Below are 19,208 nucleotides of genomic sequence, written 5' to 3'. Positions count from 1 at the left end.
GAATTAATATAGAGACAGTGAAGGGTATTTATCTTCATACATGTACATTGTTCATCGGACTATCTACAAATGGTAGCTTAGTTCTCACTTTCGTTTTCCCATGGTTTTCATTATTGTTGTTGTTGTAAATATGGAGTCTTCCAGCAATATTTTATGTGTGTATTATATGTATAATGTTGTATGTTGATGAGGTGCTCATGCACGGAATTTGTTAAGAATATAGTTAGCTATTTTAGAATCAGCGTTATTGATGAACCTAGGTGCAGTTCCTACCTAATTAGTCGTTTTCAGGAGGTTAGGTAAGGCCTGCAGTAGATGTACCAGTACGCAGCATTATGTACACGCCCTGGGATATAAAGTTTATCATGCTCTTATCTAAATTCGAGGGATCCATTCTGGTGAACTCTGGCGCCCATACAACGGACATTTCGGTTAATTATGCTTATTAATTTTATTAAGTTTTTGAGTAACTTTATTTATATATTTTTATTCATGATTTTATTTATTATTATCATCAAAAAAATTACAATTTAGTATTATTATTTATGTCATGTACAGACGATACGATGGGATTATTTGTGAGGTTATGTCATGAAACATGTGCTGTACATACGTATAAGGTTAGTTAATGTGAGAACCTTTATTTAATACTATATAATTTATTATTATCTGTATATATGATTTGTAATCCACTACAGTATTGTGAAACACCCTGTAACATCCAGAATGACGTATCTCTGACACTAGATGATGGTATAATATTCTGTACATTATAACCATGTTGTTAGGCACTCGAGAATTTATGAGAAGGTATTTTGTAACATATCTTTCTAGAAGCCTGGCCAGGCACAAATATAAGGAGTTGGTCTTGATGGTAGAGATGATTTACTGTTTAGTTGGAGTTATGGTTTAACAGGAGTTATGCTTGTAACCTCGTGTTGTATTTGGGCAGACATCCTTATGAGCAGACAGCAGTCAGTTGTTTCACGGTTGTAATCTACATGTGCTCCATGATAGGCAGTTGTTAAAATGGTGGTTTGTAGATGTGGTGTTTTGTTGTGACGGCCGTTAATTAGGTTATATGCGTGTTTAATGTGGAGATAATAAATAGATAAGTGTACCAACTGACAGCATTTTGTATGAGCCTTCGTGGATAGATCAGGCTTTTATCTCATATTGAGCCGTGCTAACCGAATAACGTCAGATGCTTTGGAATTTAATTTTAATCTGGACATTAAACTTTTATTTAAATTTAGAGAAATTTTGAATAATAATGTGCACTTTTCAACTGATGGGCAGCAAAAACAATGGTTATTCCTGTCATTGTTACTGATATAACAAAGTCTTAAATTGAAGCACTTTTATATATTCTAAATATTTTTCTAGTGCCCCCAGGACAATCGATGAAAAATGCATTTTTGACATTTGTGTTGTTTTGTTGTTCCTGGTTTGTCATGAGCACCACGCCGGCCAAATCAAAATTGAAAATTAGCACATTAGTATGACATGGAGGATCAACCCACTTTGCTAACTATAGGAATGGAACAAGTTGACAGCCTGTGTTAAAATTATGACATGAAAAAAGTTAAAATTTCTCCAAAATCACTCAACCTAACAAATATAAGGAGAGAAGACATGTAGAAGAAAACTTAAATTTATCCAAAATCACTTCAAGCTAGCAAATATAGGGAGAACTACAGAAGAGACAGTAAAATTGCGCTGAATAGCTTCTTCTCGGCCAAGCGCCTCGCTACAACACAGACTGATGAAGCTGAAGTACAGCTGACCAGGAAGAAGTCTGACTGCACATGTGTGCCTGATTTATATCTTTGCGATTATTATCTGTGGGGGATGTTGAAATGAAAAGTGTATCCAAAACCCTTACACAAGAGGAGAACTGCAGATGAATATCTGTCAACATTATATTGAACATCTCACTGGGTGTGATTTGATTATTTTGAGCATTTCCTTTACAGCAAAGTAAGATTTTAGTCCCTTAGTTTCATAAGAAAGAGCTTTCTATGGCAGTTATTTATGTTACATTTCATAGATATGACATTTTACCAGCCAGTACATGAGCAAGAATGTGTCAACTTGCCATGGCTTGAGTGGTGTAGAGCACAGTTATAAAATAACTGTATAAAAAATGAATCCACGAGTTCCATTATGGCATCAGTGAAATCTTGATAATCTTAGTCCAGAAGATAATGCAATTCCATTAATTGTTTACACCCTACACAAGATTACATTGAAGGTCAAAACAGCATGTGTGCCAGGCTGGATGGGTCAGACAGTTAAGGCGCTGGCCTTCTGACCCCACCTTGGCAGTCTGATCCTGGCTCAGTCCGGTGGTATTTGAAGGTGCTCAAATACGTTGGCTTTATATTTGTAGATATACTAGCACGCAAAAGAACTCCTGCGGAACAAAATTCTGGCACCTTGGCGTCTCCAAAAACTGTCAAAAGAAGTTAGTGGGACGTAAGAAACAATAACATTATTATTATTATTATTATTATTATTATTATTATTATTATTATTATTATTATTATTATTATTATTATTATTATTATTATTATTATTATTATTATTATTATTCGCTGGGGCCATCAAGGACCACGTTAAGTCTTGTTGCATTTGACACTGAACTTGGCCTTCTTTAGAGCCCAAATTTCCCTCATTCTTTGTGAGTGGGCCTGCTTATGCTCCTCTGTCCAAGGGGCACCGTGTCTTCTCTTCGGTTGCTCGTCTCGGTTTAGCCCATTCATCAATATTTTCTTGCAGAAGAGATCTCTGTTAAGGGCGTCTTCAGCTGAGATATGTAGCATTTGCAGGTCTTCTTTGGTATTTCTAAACCAGGGAATTGTGGTTTTGGGGTTTGAATAAAAAAAGTGAAAGATTTCTTTATTATTATTATTATTATTATTATTATTATTATTATTATTATTATTATTATTATTATTATTATTATTATTATTATTATTTAAACAGTATGCACGATATATCATAGTTTTGAAAATTGGACAGTGCAAAAACGTTGAAAATTATTATCTTCTTTCCTATTTTCTTTTCCTCTTGCTTCTCTTCATAATGGGAGAGAGATCAAATGCATGAATAAATCCAGTGCAACAAGATTTTTAAAACACTCAATACATACAAGTATTATTATTATTATTATTATTATTATTATTATTATTATTATTATTATTATTATTATTATTATTATTATGATTTTGGAAGCAGTAAAGAAATTATATTATGGAACTACTTTCCTGCAGGATGTGAAGGTACTGACCTGAAAATCCCAGCCTCTCTCTCCCAAATCAGAAGTAGCATCTTCTCCAATATCTAAGCATTTTGTCTTGCCAGTGTAATTGGTGTATACAGATATAGCCTTGAACAGTGACTGCAAGGGAGGCTTCTCCTCCTGTTTTGAGTTAGGCAAAAACTGACATGCAACCTAATAAACAAACAAACATAAACAATTTTACATCAACATACCTCCTAAGTTCCATAATTTATTGGAATTTGATGAGACTTTTATATGCATAGGCCGATATACACAATGAAATTAGGAAGGACCACCACCACCACCACCATCATCATCATCATCAGGAAGCGCTCTCCCTCCTCAACTCAAGTCCTCCTTTGAGGGAAAGGTACAGGAAATAGAAGAAATGTTGGATATAAATCATATTATACCTACATGTTTTTTCAATAGCAAATGCCATTCAACTTCCTCTAATTAGATGTTGCCTAGGAGAAAAAGCATTCCAAAACACACTTATTTATTAACCTTTCCTTGGTCGAATGGTGAGTGCAGTGCTCACCTACTGATATTATTATCTATAATATGAAATTGAATGCAGGTGAACTTGTGAATCTCCATATAGCTGGCAGTTAGGGTTTCAGGGAGTTCGAGTAATGGGATTGGTGTGGGGTGGTGTTGACGTCTGTAGCAGCAAGACATTGTTTTCATCCACAGTGCACTAAGAATGAGTGCTGCACTCACCCTTAACCTGTAGTGTTACTGTATTCATACAATCAATTATTGTCCAAGATTTTATGTTTTACTATTCATTCTTGAGAATTTGGTGATAAATGATGGCTCAAGATGAGACGATTAGACAGTGGCTGATTGAAGAGATAGATGATGATGATGTTCCCAAGGATATATGCCAAGGGAATACTGATGAATCAGACAATTTGGATGCAGAACAACCTGCGAATAATGATCACGACAGTTCTACGGAAATTTCTGGTGATGAAGCAAATGCTGATACGCCCAACAATCCTGGCCATCAGTATATTGGTCGTGATAATATTATGTTGTGGAATATTCATCCGCCTCCCTAAAGCAGGCAAAGATCAAAAAGGAAAATTCTAGGACAAAATTCGAAGACTTCGTATGATTCATGGTCTCTGGCTTTTTCCAGATAAAGTGCTTGAAGAAATAGTGCACATCGAAGAGTTTTCGTGATGCAAGTATTGAGAAGGAAGAGGCAGTGGGCCCAGCTCCAGCATTTGCCGGGTGTGAAAATGGGAAACCACAGAAAACCATCTTCAGTGTTACCGATAGTGGGATTCATACAACATTTCGCGAATGCAAGCTCACAGCTACACGACCCTAACCGCACGGTCAACTCGCTCAGTAGGTAAACAATTTGATAGGGAATAGCCCTAAATAGTTTGCTTGATGATGTTTGGTGTTTTAAGGGGCCTAACATCGAAGGTCATCGGCCCAGCCCTAAATAGAGATCAATACTGACTGACTGATAAATATATATAATAGGAAAGTGATGGAGACCAGCGACTTACCATGTAAGTATGCGTGGACAGAGCACATACAAATATACACATTGGTTTAAAATTTTTATCTGCAGCCTTCATCAATGGAGGAAAGAATAAGAATGGTAATGGTCATTGTTGATAAGTAGACACTGATGGACAACGGCTTTATATGGCTGCCAAAATAACAAATATATAGTTCACTAATTACATTGTGGGCAAACATTACTGTTAGTCTTAACACCTCTAGAAGGGCCATAGCCCCTTCCTCCACTTGTAACAAATGGTGATGATTACTAAAAATGACAGGTTAGATTCTTGTTACCTGGAAAGCGCTGTTATCGACAAGGTTAGGTTAGAGTTCAGTTGGATTGTGCAGTGACCTTAAAACGTATTATTGTCAGTGTCAAAATTTCTGACAAGGAGGGCTTATTTTCAGGTATAATTATTTTACCATTTTTCAGGTAGTTTATAAATTTTATTCAAAATTAGTTTCGACAAACTGAAGAACCTAACAGTTATAAATTAACTGAGTTGAAACTAAAAAGGGATGGCTAGAAAAAAAACTATGATGGTTAGATTACAGTTTGTTACAAAATTGCTGATAGTGACTGGTTATATTCTGGTTTATTGGAAAGCACTGTTAGTGACAGAATTAGGTTAGAGCAATTGTAGGAGAAACCTATGACTTGCGTAAGGAGTAATGCTACTTGTTGTCAGTCCAGGCAGTGCCCCATGCCATAGGATGCCTGGGAAGAGGAGTGGAGGTGTCAATCAATCAATACTGATCTGCAGTTAGGGCAGTCGCCCAGGTGGCAGATTCCCTATCTGTTGTTTTCCTAGCCTTTTCTTAAATGATTGCAATGAAATTGGAAATTTATTGAACATCTCCCTTGGTAAGTTATTTCAATCCCTAACTCCCCTTCCTATAAATGAATATTTGCCTCAATTTGTCCTCTTGAATTCCAAATTTATCTTCATATTGTGATCTTTCCTACTTTTAAAGACACCATCCAAACTTATTCGTCTACTGATGTCCTCCCACGCCATCTCTCCACTGACAGCTCGGTACATATCACTTAATCACAAAGTTTATACAAGGAGTAATTTTAATACCACCTATTCAATACAAATTTATTCCACTATAGTATGGTTAAATACACATGGAAATTATCAGAAATTTGAAGGGTACAGCATACACTAATACAAAATTTGAAAACTAAGATAGAAAACCACAACATTGCGGTAACTAAGGCTGACAAGGGGGGATCAATAGTTCTCTTAGACAAAGAAACATATATTTAAAAAAAAGAGGATTTCTTTAACAGTAATGGGTACATGGTTGTTAATAAAGATCTACTTTTTAAGATACAACGTAACTTAAAGACAATAATAAAGAATTCTACATTTCTGTTTAATGAACAAGATCAACAGAAACTCGTAAATATGAATCCGAATATTCCTGTGGCAAGAGCTCTTCCTAAGGTACATAAAGATTATATTCCAATGCGTCCTATTATTAACTGCTGCAACAGTCCAACTTATAAAGCCTCTAGGTACATCCATGGCTTCCTTAAGAGACATTACGTGTTTAATAACAAGCAGCCCTTAAGGAATTCAATAGATTTTTGTGAGATTTTAAGCAAATTAATCTTCAACCAAATCAAGCAATATGCTCTTTCGATGTGATTAATATGTACCCGAATATTCCGACTAGTGACACAGTTAACATCATCTATGATAACATCTGTAAACATAGTGGCCTCAGTAGAAAGGAGATCGACGAATTCATGAAACTATTGAACTTTGTTCTGGACAACAATTATTTTACATTTAACAAACAAATTTATAAACAGAACGCTTTAGCAATGGGTGACCCAATATCGGGCATCCTAGCTGACATTTACATGCAGTGCCGGATTAAGGTGTTTGGGGGCCCTGGGCTATTTAAAAATGTGGGGCCCCTTCTTCGTAACATCACGTAAAACTAGCATACTAACGTCGTTATAGAACTACTTCCACTTAAATTGATGAATAGGGAAGTGTTGAAATAGACTACAATTTTTCACGTTTATATTTCATATAGCGAAAAAAATTTACATTTGTCTCATCATCACTATCAAATCGACATACAAAACAGAATTTACGTTTTTTGGCACCACTAGGATATTTTCTATCCATTTTATAAGAACATTATAGTTGTAACTTACGAATGGTTCAATAATTAGCGGTGAACTGGAAGTTCTCTTCCTGATACAAAGATATAGTATAGCATGTGCATTCCACCGTGCTTCCCTTGTACCCTCCCGCTCATTTCAAAGACCTCTCCCCCCTTCCCCCTCTGCCCATACTCGCAAGCTGCCAGATTTAAATTTTCATCAACAATAACCTTTACAATAATTACAGTGCGTAAGTAGCGAGAATTCGTGTTACCGGGCGATTGATTCTTGCAGTGATTAAATACTAACGCGGACAGCTGATAGGAAGGAAGGAAGGAAGGAAGGAAGGAAGGAAGGAAGGAAGGAAGGAAGGAAGGAAGGAAGAGTGCGTGTTCGATATTTTGCGAGTGTAAATATTCATATACATGCACGGAGGTGGAGCAGCAGGCCTTTTTATACAATTTTAGGTTCGGCCAAGTGCCGGGGCCCCTTGGCACGTGGGGCCCGGGGCTGCAGCCCCTTTAGCCCCCCCTTTAATCCGGCCCTGTTTACATGGACTCAATTGAACACACAAAAATAAAAACTAATATTAAAGGGATTTGCTTAAGGTAGAGATATGTGGATGATACATTCGTAATAATTGATAAAGATGTTACCAATAGCAAATACAGTAGAGATAATACGCGACACTTACGGATTTTGCCTTGCGAAAATGGGGGACAATTCGACGATGGCGCTCCTAGTGACTTGACCTGAACAAATTGCGCTAATTTCAAATATCTATGGAAATGTATATACGGAAATGGATAAATAAATTACGTCTAGAAAGAAAGTATTATTGAGATATTAACTTCGAAGTTGCTAAAGTAATTCTGGATAAATGAATGAAGAATTATTTAAAAGGTTATTATTCAAAGACTGAATTTAGACACATAAACAAGATATGACATGGGCTGCTGCGAAGTGGCTTGATCTTTCATTTATGCATTACTTTTTTAGCTTTAGCATTCCTGCCTGATCTTTTATGTTTGGCTTTGTCTTTTTTCTCATTTAAAAAACATTTTATCATCACATTAAGACACTTGTAAATAAAAATATCAGCACATTCCTTAGTAAGTAAGTAATATGTTTTATTTATCCTGGCAAAGTTAGGGATGTACTCCCTTTCTTACACTTAACCAGTCTTAACCTAGAACACTTAATAATAACTATTGATGACAATAATATGATAATATGGACAATAGTAACAGTAATACCATTAACAAAAGTAACCACACTTAAAAAAAAAATCATATCATCTATATAATATAAATCGTACGTAAAGTGCAGAATATAATTATGAATAATGAGTACTAAGAGTATAATTATGAATAATGAGTACTAAGAATATAACTATGAATAATGAGTACTAAGAATATAATTATGAATAATGAGTACTAAGAATATCATTATGAATAATGAGTACTATAACAACTACTTAAGAAAAAGTTTAGAAAATATATACATTTCTACAGTACACCGAAATATCGCCTTCAGTTGAGAGGTGAAGAGAAGGATTAGTAAGAAGTAGAAGAAGAGGAAGAAGAAGAATATCTGTGAAAGGAAGAGGGAAATGATGATGAAGAGGCGGTAGGAGTAGGTGTTTTCAGGTCATAATTTGATGATTCATGCATGTTTACCTAGTATTTCGACACAGGCATGTTTAAAAGCTAAGCTGCTGGACATGCTTCTAACGTCCACTGGTAAGAGATTCCATTGTCGGGCTGTGGTAACGGTGAATGATTTCGTGTAGATTGCTGTTCTGTGTACAGGAAGGGATAAACACATGGTGCTGCAGGATCGGGTATTTTTGTTATGGTCTGTGGAGAGGAGCTTCATTCGATCACGGAGATAGGCTGGTTGAGAACTTTTAAGAATAGTATGTAAGAAGCAAAGAGTATGAAGTGTGCGTCGTTCTTGCAGGCGAAGCCACCCGAGCCGCGTGTAAGACGGTGTGACATGGTCAGCGTAACGAAGTCCACAGATAAATCTTACACAGGCATTCTGAGCGCACTGTAATTTCCTTCCCCAGTCTACTCCTAGGTTGTTGTAAACTATGTCGCAATAATCAAAATGAGGTAATGCGAGTGATTCAACAAGAATTTTCTTTAGTTTAAAAGGGAAAGTTAATTTGAATTTACTGAGACAGCGCAGCGTTCCGTATATTTTCCTACACACAGATATAGTTTGGGCAGACCAGGACAGATGTTCGTCAAATATTATGCCAAGATTTCTTACATTTTGGCTATACTGTATGGGAGTACCACTTATGGACAACTGTGGTAACGCTGTTCGATTGAGCTTGCAAAGTAATTTAGGGTAACCAATAATTATTGCCTGGGATTTTGATGGATTTAATTTTAAACCGTGATTTCTGGCCCATATATCTATGGTCATCAAGTCTTCATTCAAGTGACGTGTTTCTGAGTGTAGGTTTTCGGGTTTGCTGTGTATATAAATCTGTAGGTCATCAGCGTATAAGTGGTATTTACAGTGTTTTAATCCAGAAGATATGCCATTTATATACAAAGAGAAAAATAGGGGGCCCAGTACAGATCCTTGTTGTATTCCTACGTCGACCGTACGCCAATTTGAATATTCATTGTTGATAAGTACACACTGCTGGCGACCGGTGAGATAGGATCTGATCCACTGGAGTGCACTCGCGGAGAAATTTAAACTACTTAATTTGGATATAAGTATGTCCCTGTCAACAGTATCGAAAGCTTTACTAAAGTCCAATAACGCTAGAACTGTCAGTTGTTTGTTGTCCATAGCTTGCCTTATGTCATCAGTCACATGTGTTAATGCACTGCAGGTGCTGTGTTTCGGTCTAAAACCAGACTGGTGGATATCAAGAAGATTGTGTTGAATAAGATAGTCGGTAATTTGCTTGTGAACTATGAATTCTAAAGCTTTTGACAATATGCATAAGATGCTAATCGGCCGATAGTCACCGACGTCCTTCGCAAGTCTTATTTTCGGAAGCGGGCGAACTATGGCCATTTTCCATATTTCCGGATAAGTCCCCTGTTGCAGTGAGTAATTAAAAATATTCACCAATGGATAAATGATGTGGTGGAGAATTTTCATGAGCATTTCATGGCCTATATTATCTACGCCCCTAGCCCTGGTCTTGATGCGTTTTATTGAGTCAATCACTTCTTGCGGTGTGACGTGACTGAAGTAAAATTGATCTCTCCGTGGAGATGGCGTATTATCATATGTATTAATAGTTTTCTCCTTTACGACCGGATTAATTCCCGTTGGCGAGATGAAATGGTCGTTTAATTCATCTACGTTAACATTTAGTTCATCGTTAGATTTCTGGTTATTGATACCAAAATATTTCATAGATTTCCACATCGTCGCAGGGCGTACGTCAGGTCTAATCAAGTTATGGGCGTAACGTAGTCTAGCGCTTCGAATTTTAGAGGTCGTTTTATTACGCAGTGTTTTATAAGTCTGGTGGTTCACTTCCGTTGGGTAGTGCTTGTATCGTCTATGAGCAGCGTCTTGTTTAGCCATTAAGTGGCGAATTTCGTCATTTATCCACGGCTTAGGAGCTCTGGAACCTTTTCCCGTACGCACTGGGGCGTGCCGATCGTAGAGTTGCGTTACTAGGTTATTAAATGTTGAGACCATTTCCTGTAGATTATTGGCGCGATTTATCTCCATCCACGGCACGGAAAGAGCATCTTCTTCTAATTTATCTGCGTCAATTCGTCTGAGGTCCCTGAATGATAATATTTTCGAATTAACAATTAAAATCTGGACAATTTTCCTCTTAATACGAAGCCTACTAACAGAAAGAAAATCTATAAAATCTGGGCTTTAATCTGAGAAGAGGGATAAAAGAAAGAAAAGTATGAAAATGTTGTCGATAGTGATGCTTTAAGGAATGTTTACGTACAATTAGAGCAAAAATGTAACATACCCTTGGCTGTATTGTCGAGGATTTCTAAAGTCGCTGGCCTGGAAATGATCTGAACAGATCTTATAATTCTTATATAAGCATAACGTCCCTTCTTTCTTGTACACCTTATCCAAATCGCTTCTGTGACATTTCAAAACCCACAGATCACACCTACAACAACACATCGGTATTGAAGGTTAACTGCTGCACTATGGAATAAAATATGCGTATTACATTTTATGCCAGTTAAAATATGGATCGAGCAGGTCAGAAGATTATGAAGTACTATAAAAATCTCTGTCACTGGAAGAATATATATGCAAACACAATATTTATTTTTATTTTTTTTATTTATTGATAAATAGGGTTCCAGAGAGCAAGAGCTCTGTCAAGAGGAACAATACATAGATAATCACAACAATGGCGGATTAACGCATAAGGTCTAAAAGTGAAAGAGTAATAATAGTGGTTTTACATATACTTTAAGTATCACAATTTATCTAATGGATAGGATTATATTAAGTGGATTATCATCAGAGTAACAATACATGAGGAACAACTTTTTGACTTTTAAGATTTGGAAATGAAAATATCAGAGAAATAACTGTTACACATTTATAGTGCCTAACAGGTACTTCTTAAGCTTATTACGAAATGGCACAGTTTTAGAGATGATTGCTATGTTGTCAGGAATGCTGTTATATTCAGATATTAGTAAGTGTTGCACTCCCTTAGTGCCAAAACTTGTTGTATAATTTTGATGAACATGTAATTTATTTTTTTGCCTTGTCTTATATGAATGGATGTCAGTGACTTTAGGAAATTCAGAGTTGGTGAACATTTTGTTATGCAAGACTTTATGAATAAGAAGTGATGCGTTTAATGAGATTAATTTCTTAAGAGGTAATATATTTGTTTCAGAGTACATTTTATTTCGAGAATATAGTTGATGAAATCCATACATAAATCTAATAACCCTGTTTTGTAAGACCTCCAAAGTATTTAAGTTATTTTGGGTTGCTTTGCCCCAAATGAAACACAAGTAAGAAAGTCGAGATTGTATCATTGTGAAATAAATTAGACGAAGAGTGTCAATTGTTAGTAGGTACTTAATCTTGCCAATGATACCAACCAAGACAGAGATTTTATTTTTTACGTTTAATATATGAGGTGTCCAGGAGAGGGCACTATCAATTATTAGTCCAAGATATTTAACTTCTTTAACCCATTTCAACTTCGTAGTGCCAAATAATATATTTGTAGTTGCATTTAGGTCATTTTGTGATTTATCGAACATCATACAGACAGTTTTTGAGTAATTGGCTGTTAGAAGATTTTTTCTCAGCCATTCATCTAAGATATAACAGTCATGCTGGATATCTGCAACTATTTCATCTTCAGAATTTGATGAATAGAACAGTGAAGTATCATCTGCCAAAAGTGATATTTTACCCTTAAAAGAACACAGGGCTATGTCATTAATATATATAAGAAACAAAATTGGACCCAATATGGAACCTTGTGGTACACCAAAGCAGATCTTTTGTAGCTCACTTTTATTCATGCCAATCTGAACATATTGTTGTCGATTTGATAAGAAATCCTTAAACCAGAGCAGCGAGGGACCTCTCACACCTGCCTTTTCCAGTTTGTATATCGTAAGTTCATGGCTAACAGTATCAAAAGCCTTTTTTAAATCAATAAACAGCCCAGCAGTCTTGTAACCTTTATCAATATAATTTTGAAGCTCAATTATAATGTCCATTAAGGCAGGATTCACCCCAGCCTTTTCTCTGAAGCCATATTGAAATCTGGAAAAATAATTGCATTTTTCGAGGTAACTAATAAGCCTAACTTTGACAACAGTTTCTAAGATTTTAGATAATTCAGGTGGTATTGAGATGGGTCGGTAGTTTCCAGGGTCGGATCTATCATTCTGTTTGTGTATAGGAACCACTCTAGAGATCTTTAATGAACCAGGCACAATGCCTTTTGCCAAAGAGCAGTTGATAAATTCAGATATTGGACCAGAGAGTGCTCGATTACAGATTTTGAGAAGTTTACTGGAAATACCATCACTTGCAACTGAGCGAGCATGTTTGAGAGAATTGATTATTGTAGACACTTCTTCTGGAGAACATGGTTCTAGGAAAAGGGAATTAGGATGATTATTGATTGTAGCAGTATGTTCAGGATGTGGAACAATATTTGAAGATAGTGTGGCAGGGACTGAGATAAAATTATTATTCAGGGCATTACAAATGACACTTTTGTCTTCAAAACATTCATTCCCTAGCTTGATACGTGTAATATTGATTGTTGACTTTGAAGGTTTACCAAGAACTTCGTTTATGAGTTGCCAGGTGTGTTTAGTGTTGTGTAGATTGTTTTTAAATTGATTATCATAGTACGACTTCTTGAGAGTCCTTTTCAGGGTTGTAACTCTATTGCAGTAACTTTTATATTCTTCTTTAATTATACTGTTGTGTGGGTGTTTTCTCAATTTACTGTAGAGAAGTGCTTTATGCCTGCAGAGTGATGCAAGTTCTGGTGTGCACCATGCATTCAGAATGGTGTTTGCATTTTGATGATGAAATTTTCTAACTGTCGATGCATAGTCAAGACCACTTTGAATGTATCTGGTTAAAGCAGCATATGAAGCATTTATGTCCCCACCATCTACCCACTGGAATTGGTGTTGCTCAAAATATGATCTAGCCCTTTCATAATCTATATGTTTATATGAGTGTCGTTTTGGCTCACTGGGAGTAGGCATATAATTAGATGTTTTTGAAATATCTAAACTAAAGAGCAAGAGATTATGGTCACTCATATCATCAATTATGTTATCTACAGACCAGTTATTAAGTTGTATGCTGCATAAAAAGTGGTCGATTAGTGAATTGTTCGAACTCAGTCTGGTAGGGTATATTGTGTTACAGTTTTTAAGGCCATAGCTCTGCATGAACGATTTATATTCATTAGTTAATACTGCATTTGAGAGTAAATTTATGTTAAAGTCACCAACAACAATTATATTTCTATGTTTTATTTTGTTGAGTACGGTAATATTGTATATTTCTCTATTCAATACGGAACAATCATGAAATTTTTAACTTTAAATGTCTTATATAATCAGAAAGAATGCTTTCCCAAAGCTGACATTTGCTTACATACAATGCATGTCAAACTGACTGGCCTGTAATTTTCAGCTTTATGTGTATCACCCTTTCCTTTATATACAGGGGCTACTATAGCAACTCTCCATTCATTTGGTATAGCTCCTTCAACCAAACGATAATCAAATAAGTATTTCAGATATGGTACTATATCCCAACCCATTGCCTTTAGTATATCCCCAGAAATCTCATCAATTCCAGCTGCTTTTCTAGTTTTCAACTTTTGTATCTTACTGTAAATGTCATTGTTATCACAGGTAAATGTTAATACTTCCTTAGTGTTACTCACATCCCCTATCTGGACATTATCCTTGTAACCAACAATCTTTACATACTGCTGACTGAATACTTCTGCCTTTTGAAGATCCTCGCATACACACTCCCCTTGTTCATTAATGATTCCTGGAATGTCCTTCTTGGAACCTGTTTCTGCCTTAAAGTACCTATACATACTCTTCCATTTTTCACTAAAATTAGTGTGGCCACCAATTATGCTTGCCATCATGTTATCCTTAGCTGACTTCTTTGCTAGATTCAATTTCATAGTAAGTTCCTTCAATTTCTCCTTACTTCCACAGCCTTTTCTAACTCTATTTCTTTCCAACCTGCACCTCCTTCTTAGTCTCTTTACTTCCCTGTTATAATATAGTGGATCTTTACCATTCCTTACCACCTTTGTAGGTACAAACCTATTTTCACATTCCTCAACAATTGCTTTAAACCCACCCCAGAGTCTGTTTACATTTTTATTTATCGTTTTCCACCGATCATAGTTACATTAAAAACTCCCTCATGCCTGTTTTATCAGCCATATGGTACTGCCTAACAGTCCTACTGTGAAGACCTTCCTTTCTTTCCATTTGTTTTTAATTACCACAAAAACAGCTTTGTGATCACTAATACCATCTATTACTTCGATTTTTCTATAGAGCTCATCTGGCTTTACCAGCACCACATCCAGAATATTCTTCCCTCTAGTTGGTTCCATCACTTTCTGAATCAGGTGCCCTTCCCATATTAACTTATTTGCCATTTGTTGTTCATGCTTCCTGTCGTTCGCATTACCTTCCCAATTGACATCTGGTAAATTGAGATCACCCGCTACGATCACATTCCTTTCCTTATCGTTTCCCACATAGCTGATTATCTTATCAAATAATTCTGAATCAGCATTTGCGCTACCCTTTCCTGGTCTGGACACTCCAAAGACATCAAGTTGCCTATTATCTTTAGAAATGAGCCTTACCCCTACAATTATGTGCTTGTCATCTTTAACTTTTTCGTAGCTTACAAATTCTTCTTTCAAGAGAATGAATACTCCCCCTCCTACCATTCCTATCCTCCAGAATAGTCTTCCCTCTAGTTGGTTCCATCACTTTCTGAATCAGGTGCCCTTCCCATATTAACTTATTTGCCATGTGTTGTTCATGCTTCCTGTCGTTCGCATTACCTTCCCAATTGACATCTGGTAAATTGAGATCACCCGCTACGATCACGTTCCTTTCCTTATCGTTTCCCACATAGCTGATTATCTTATCAAATAATTCTGAATCAGCATTTGTGCTACCCTTTCCTGGTCTGGACACTCCAAAGACATCAAGTTGCCTATTATCTTTAGAAATGAGCCTTACCCCTACAATTTTGTGCTTGTCATCTTTAACTTTTTCGTAGCTTACAAATTCTTCTTTCAAGAGAATGAATACTCCCCCCTCCTACCATTCCTATCCTATCTCTATGATACACCCTCCAGTTCTGTGAGAAAATTTCTGCATCCATTATATCAGTTCTCAGCCATGATTCAACTCCTATTACAATATCTGGTAAGTATATATCTATTAAATTAATTTGATTCCTTTTTTTACAGTGCTTCTACAGTTGAGCATTATCAGTTTTATGTCATCCCTACTTGAATTCCAGTTCCCTGTTCCCTTAACAGCGCTCCCTAGGCCACCCTGTTTCGCTGCACAGGAGGTCAGTAATGTAACTGCATGAGTTACTCATGCTTAAATAATAAAATAGCTGTTTAAAATGGTTGCCAGATACTCTACCAAAAGCATGTGGTTGACATGAAAATCTCAACAGCAATCAAAATTATTTATATTTCAAATTTTTTACATTTACATACATTTTTATTCACAATCAGTATCTTACATATACATACAAAGGTAGTATAAGATACAATGTGAATCCCACATAAGGTAAACTTGTGTGTGGGCTTCAAAAATACAATAGCTAGATTATGTACATCATGGCATCTAGTGAATATCATTTACTCCATTAACATTTTGGTGATATTAAATTAGAGTAATTTTATGAACTGTTTTTCTGTATTTGGTGTAATAGGCCTAAACAAGAAGCTGGAAAGGAGGGGCATGGGTTAAGGAGAAGGTTGGTTTCTTAGTAGAGAGGAATAGTGTGCTCGTTGATTTAAATATTATAATGGAAATTTATAAGTTGATCTACTTTGTAATAATTGTTAATGAGCCATGTGAATAGCCTTTTCTTCAATGTATTCTGATTGCCACTGATCACGTCCACAGGTAATGCATTGTATATCCGTGGTCCTAGACAACTTAGATTTCTTTGTCCAAGTAAAGTGTTCCGGCGTGGTATACTTACTCCAGTTCTGTCTTGCAACCTAGTGCAAATTTTTGGCTTGTGTTCTTTGCAGAAGAGCTTTAAATTTTTATGCATGTATAGGGTCACTGACTGCACAAATAGCTGCCGTATGTTAAGTACCATGCTTTGCTGGAACAGTTCGTATGTTGGAAACATCACTGGCTTTTTGTACATGACTTTCAGTATGTAGTTCTGGCATGTATTTACCTGAGCCAAGTGTGAATCAAGTATTCCACCCCAACTGTTAATTCCATATTGCAGTTGTGATTGAACTAAGGCAAAGTATACAGACTTCAAGGCTTTTGTTGAAAGAACATTTCTAATTCTGTAAAATATATAAATAAGTTTCTGAAGTTTAATGATCAAATTTGATGCATGAAAATTCCATTTCAGATAACTATCTATAATTATCCCTAGGTATGAAACATGTATTGATTTCTGTAAAGTATAACAGTTGCAGCTTTCAGTATTTTTGCAAGTTGGTATGTGGAGTTTTAGTGTTAGATTGTCTGAGGGTTGCATTGTTTTATTATGTGAGAAGCAGAGGAATTTTGTTTTATTTTCATTTAAAGTAAGTAGGTGGTTGTTTAGCCATTTCTGAACTATGACTAGGGTTTCTTGAGCTCTGTTGAAGGTGTCCTCCCAAGTTTCACCCGTGACTGTGACTACCGTGTCATCAGCATATGAGTTAATTTTTGCATTACAGTTTAGCTCACACAGATCATTGATATATAACAGAAAAAGAATTGGTCCTAATACTGTTCCTTGGGGTACTCCGATTTTTACTTGAGCACTTTTACTTAGAGTATCCTTGATTCTTACCTTTTGTATTCTGTTAGAAAGAAAACTTTTAATTAGATTTTGAGGAATTCCACGAATGCCTACTTTTTCAAGTTTTCTAAGGAGTATATTGTGATCTACGGTATCAAATGCCTTTGTTAAATCCAAAAATATAGAAATTGTCCTTTTGGAGTTATCAATGGTTTTATACAAATAATCAGTTAAGGAGAATATTGCATCTTGAGCACTAATTTTTGGTCTAAAACCAAACTGATTTGGAGACAATATGTTATACTTATTCAGGTAATTAAGTAATCTGGTTTTAATGCATTTCTCTAGTAATTTTGAAATGTGGGTTGTGAGAGAAATTGGGCGATAATTGTTTAGTTCTCTCTTATCGCCTGATTTATGGATTGGGACTATGATAGCAATTTTGAATGGGTCTGGAAATTGTCCTTTCATTAGTGAAAGATTAAAAATATATTGCAGAGGGTGTAGAATATGTGAACTAATTGTTTTAAGTGTTTTACTTGAGATATTGTCATAGCCATTGGCTGAGTCATCTTTTAGTGCAGCTATGTAATTCATTAATTCTGTTTCTGTTATGGGAAGAAAAAACATTGATTGTGGTTGAGGTATTGCATGAATATCATATGTACATGTGTCATTAGGTTCTTCGCTGCTATTCATTATTTTGTCAGCAAGTTCTAAACCTACACCACTGAAATAATCTACAAATTTGTCTGCAATGATAGTTGGTTGGGTTGTTTCTTGTGAGTCTGTAAGATTTATGCTGTCTATATCTGCATTTCTTTTCTCCTTTCTACATGTTATATCATTTATGTTTTTCCATAGGATTTTAGTATTGTTTGAGCTTGACATAATTTTATTAGAATAGTACTTCTGTTTTGCTACTTTAATGAGCCTGTTTATCCAGTTTCGGTATGTTTTATGTTTCTTAATAGTGTTTGTGATCTCGACATTATTAGAGGACCTCATCTTTTGCTTTACAATTGTCTGGTGTAATTTGTCCCTTATTCTAATGGAAGTTAGGATTCCAGTTGTGATCCATGGTGTTATCTTTCTGAATTTTGATCTTACATGTCTTGTGTTAGTAGAGTGTTCAGAGATATGTTGAGTTAATAGCTGCATAAAACTACTGGTCGCTTTGTTGACATCATGTTCATTCAGGACAGATTCCCAATTTTCCTTTTTTAAGGCTTTATTTAAAGCTTCATAATCTATTCTGGCATTGTTCATTATTTTTCCTTCCTTTTGTGGTATTTGATGTTTCTGGGTTTGTTTATGTATCAGAAAAATAGGACTGTGATCTGTGATACTAGTATGTAGAACATATGACTCAAAATTGTTATTTCTATGCGATTTAACATGTATGTGATCTATACATGTTCTAGATTTTGGGGTTATCCTTGTTGCAGAGTTGATATATGAAATGAAACCATTAGCACTTAAGGTGTTTATGTATTCATTTTTAATTTTTTGAGCATACTGACCAGTTGGGTTTAAAATGTCTATGTTAATATCTCCTATTATTATATAATGTGTGGCTGCAGGTAGCTGCTGAAGTGTATTTCCTAGTTCTTCTATGAATATCTTTGGGCTTGTGGAGGGTGATCTGTATATAGCAAGTATCAAATAGCTTTCTTTATTATATTGTAAGTTGAGTAGGCTACCATTGGCTGCTTTTAGGGTTTTCACTGCAGATATTGC

The 19,208-nt window shown here is 35.7% G+C and overlaps 1 protein-coding gene across 1 annotated transcript in view; it reads right to left on the bottom strand.

The window, feature by feature from the left end:
* The window catches only part of LOC136866710 (lysosomal Pro-X carboxypeptidase-like), an 83,519-nt gene that overhangs the window by 37,827 nt on the left and 26,484 nt on the right, over positions 1-19,208 (bottom strand). The window contains exon 5 of the mRNA XM_068227035.1: positions 3,293-3,457. Within this exon, the coding sequence (XP_068083136.1) occupies positions 3,293-3,457 (165 nt within the window). The remainder of the gene's footprint in view (positions 1-3,292; positions 3,458-19,208) is intronic.

This window comes from Anabrus simplex, chromosome 3 (assembly GCF_040414725.1).
Source record: "Anabrus simplex isolate iqAnaSimp1 chromosome 3, ASM4041472v1, whole genome shotgun sequence".
Classification (NCBI taxonomy): Eukaryota; Metazoa; Arthropoda; class Insecta; order Orthoptera; family Tettigoniidae; genus Anabrus; species Anabrus simplex.
The sequence above is the reverse complement of the archived record's forward strand: the minus strand, read 5'-3'. Positions and strand labels throughout refer to the sequence as shown.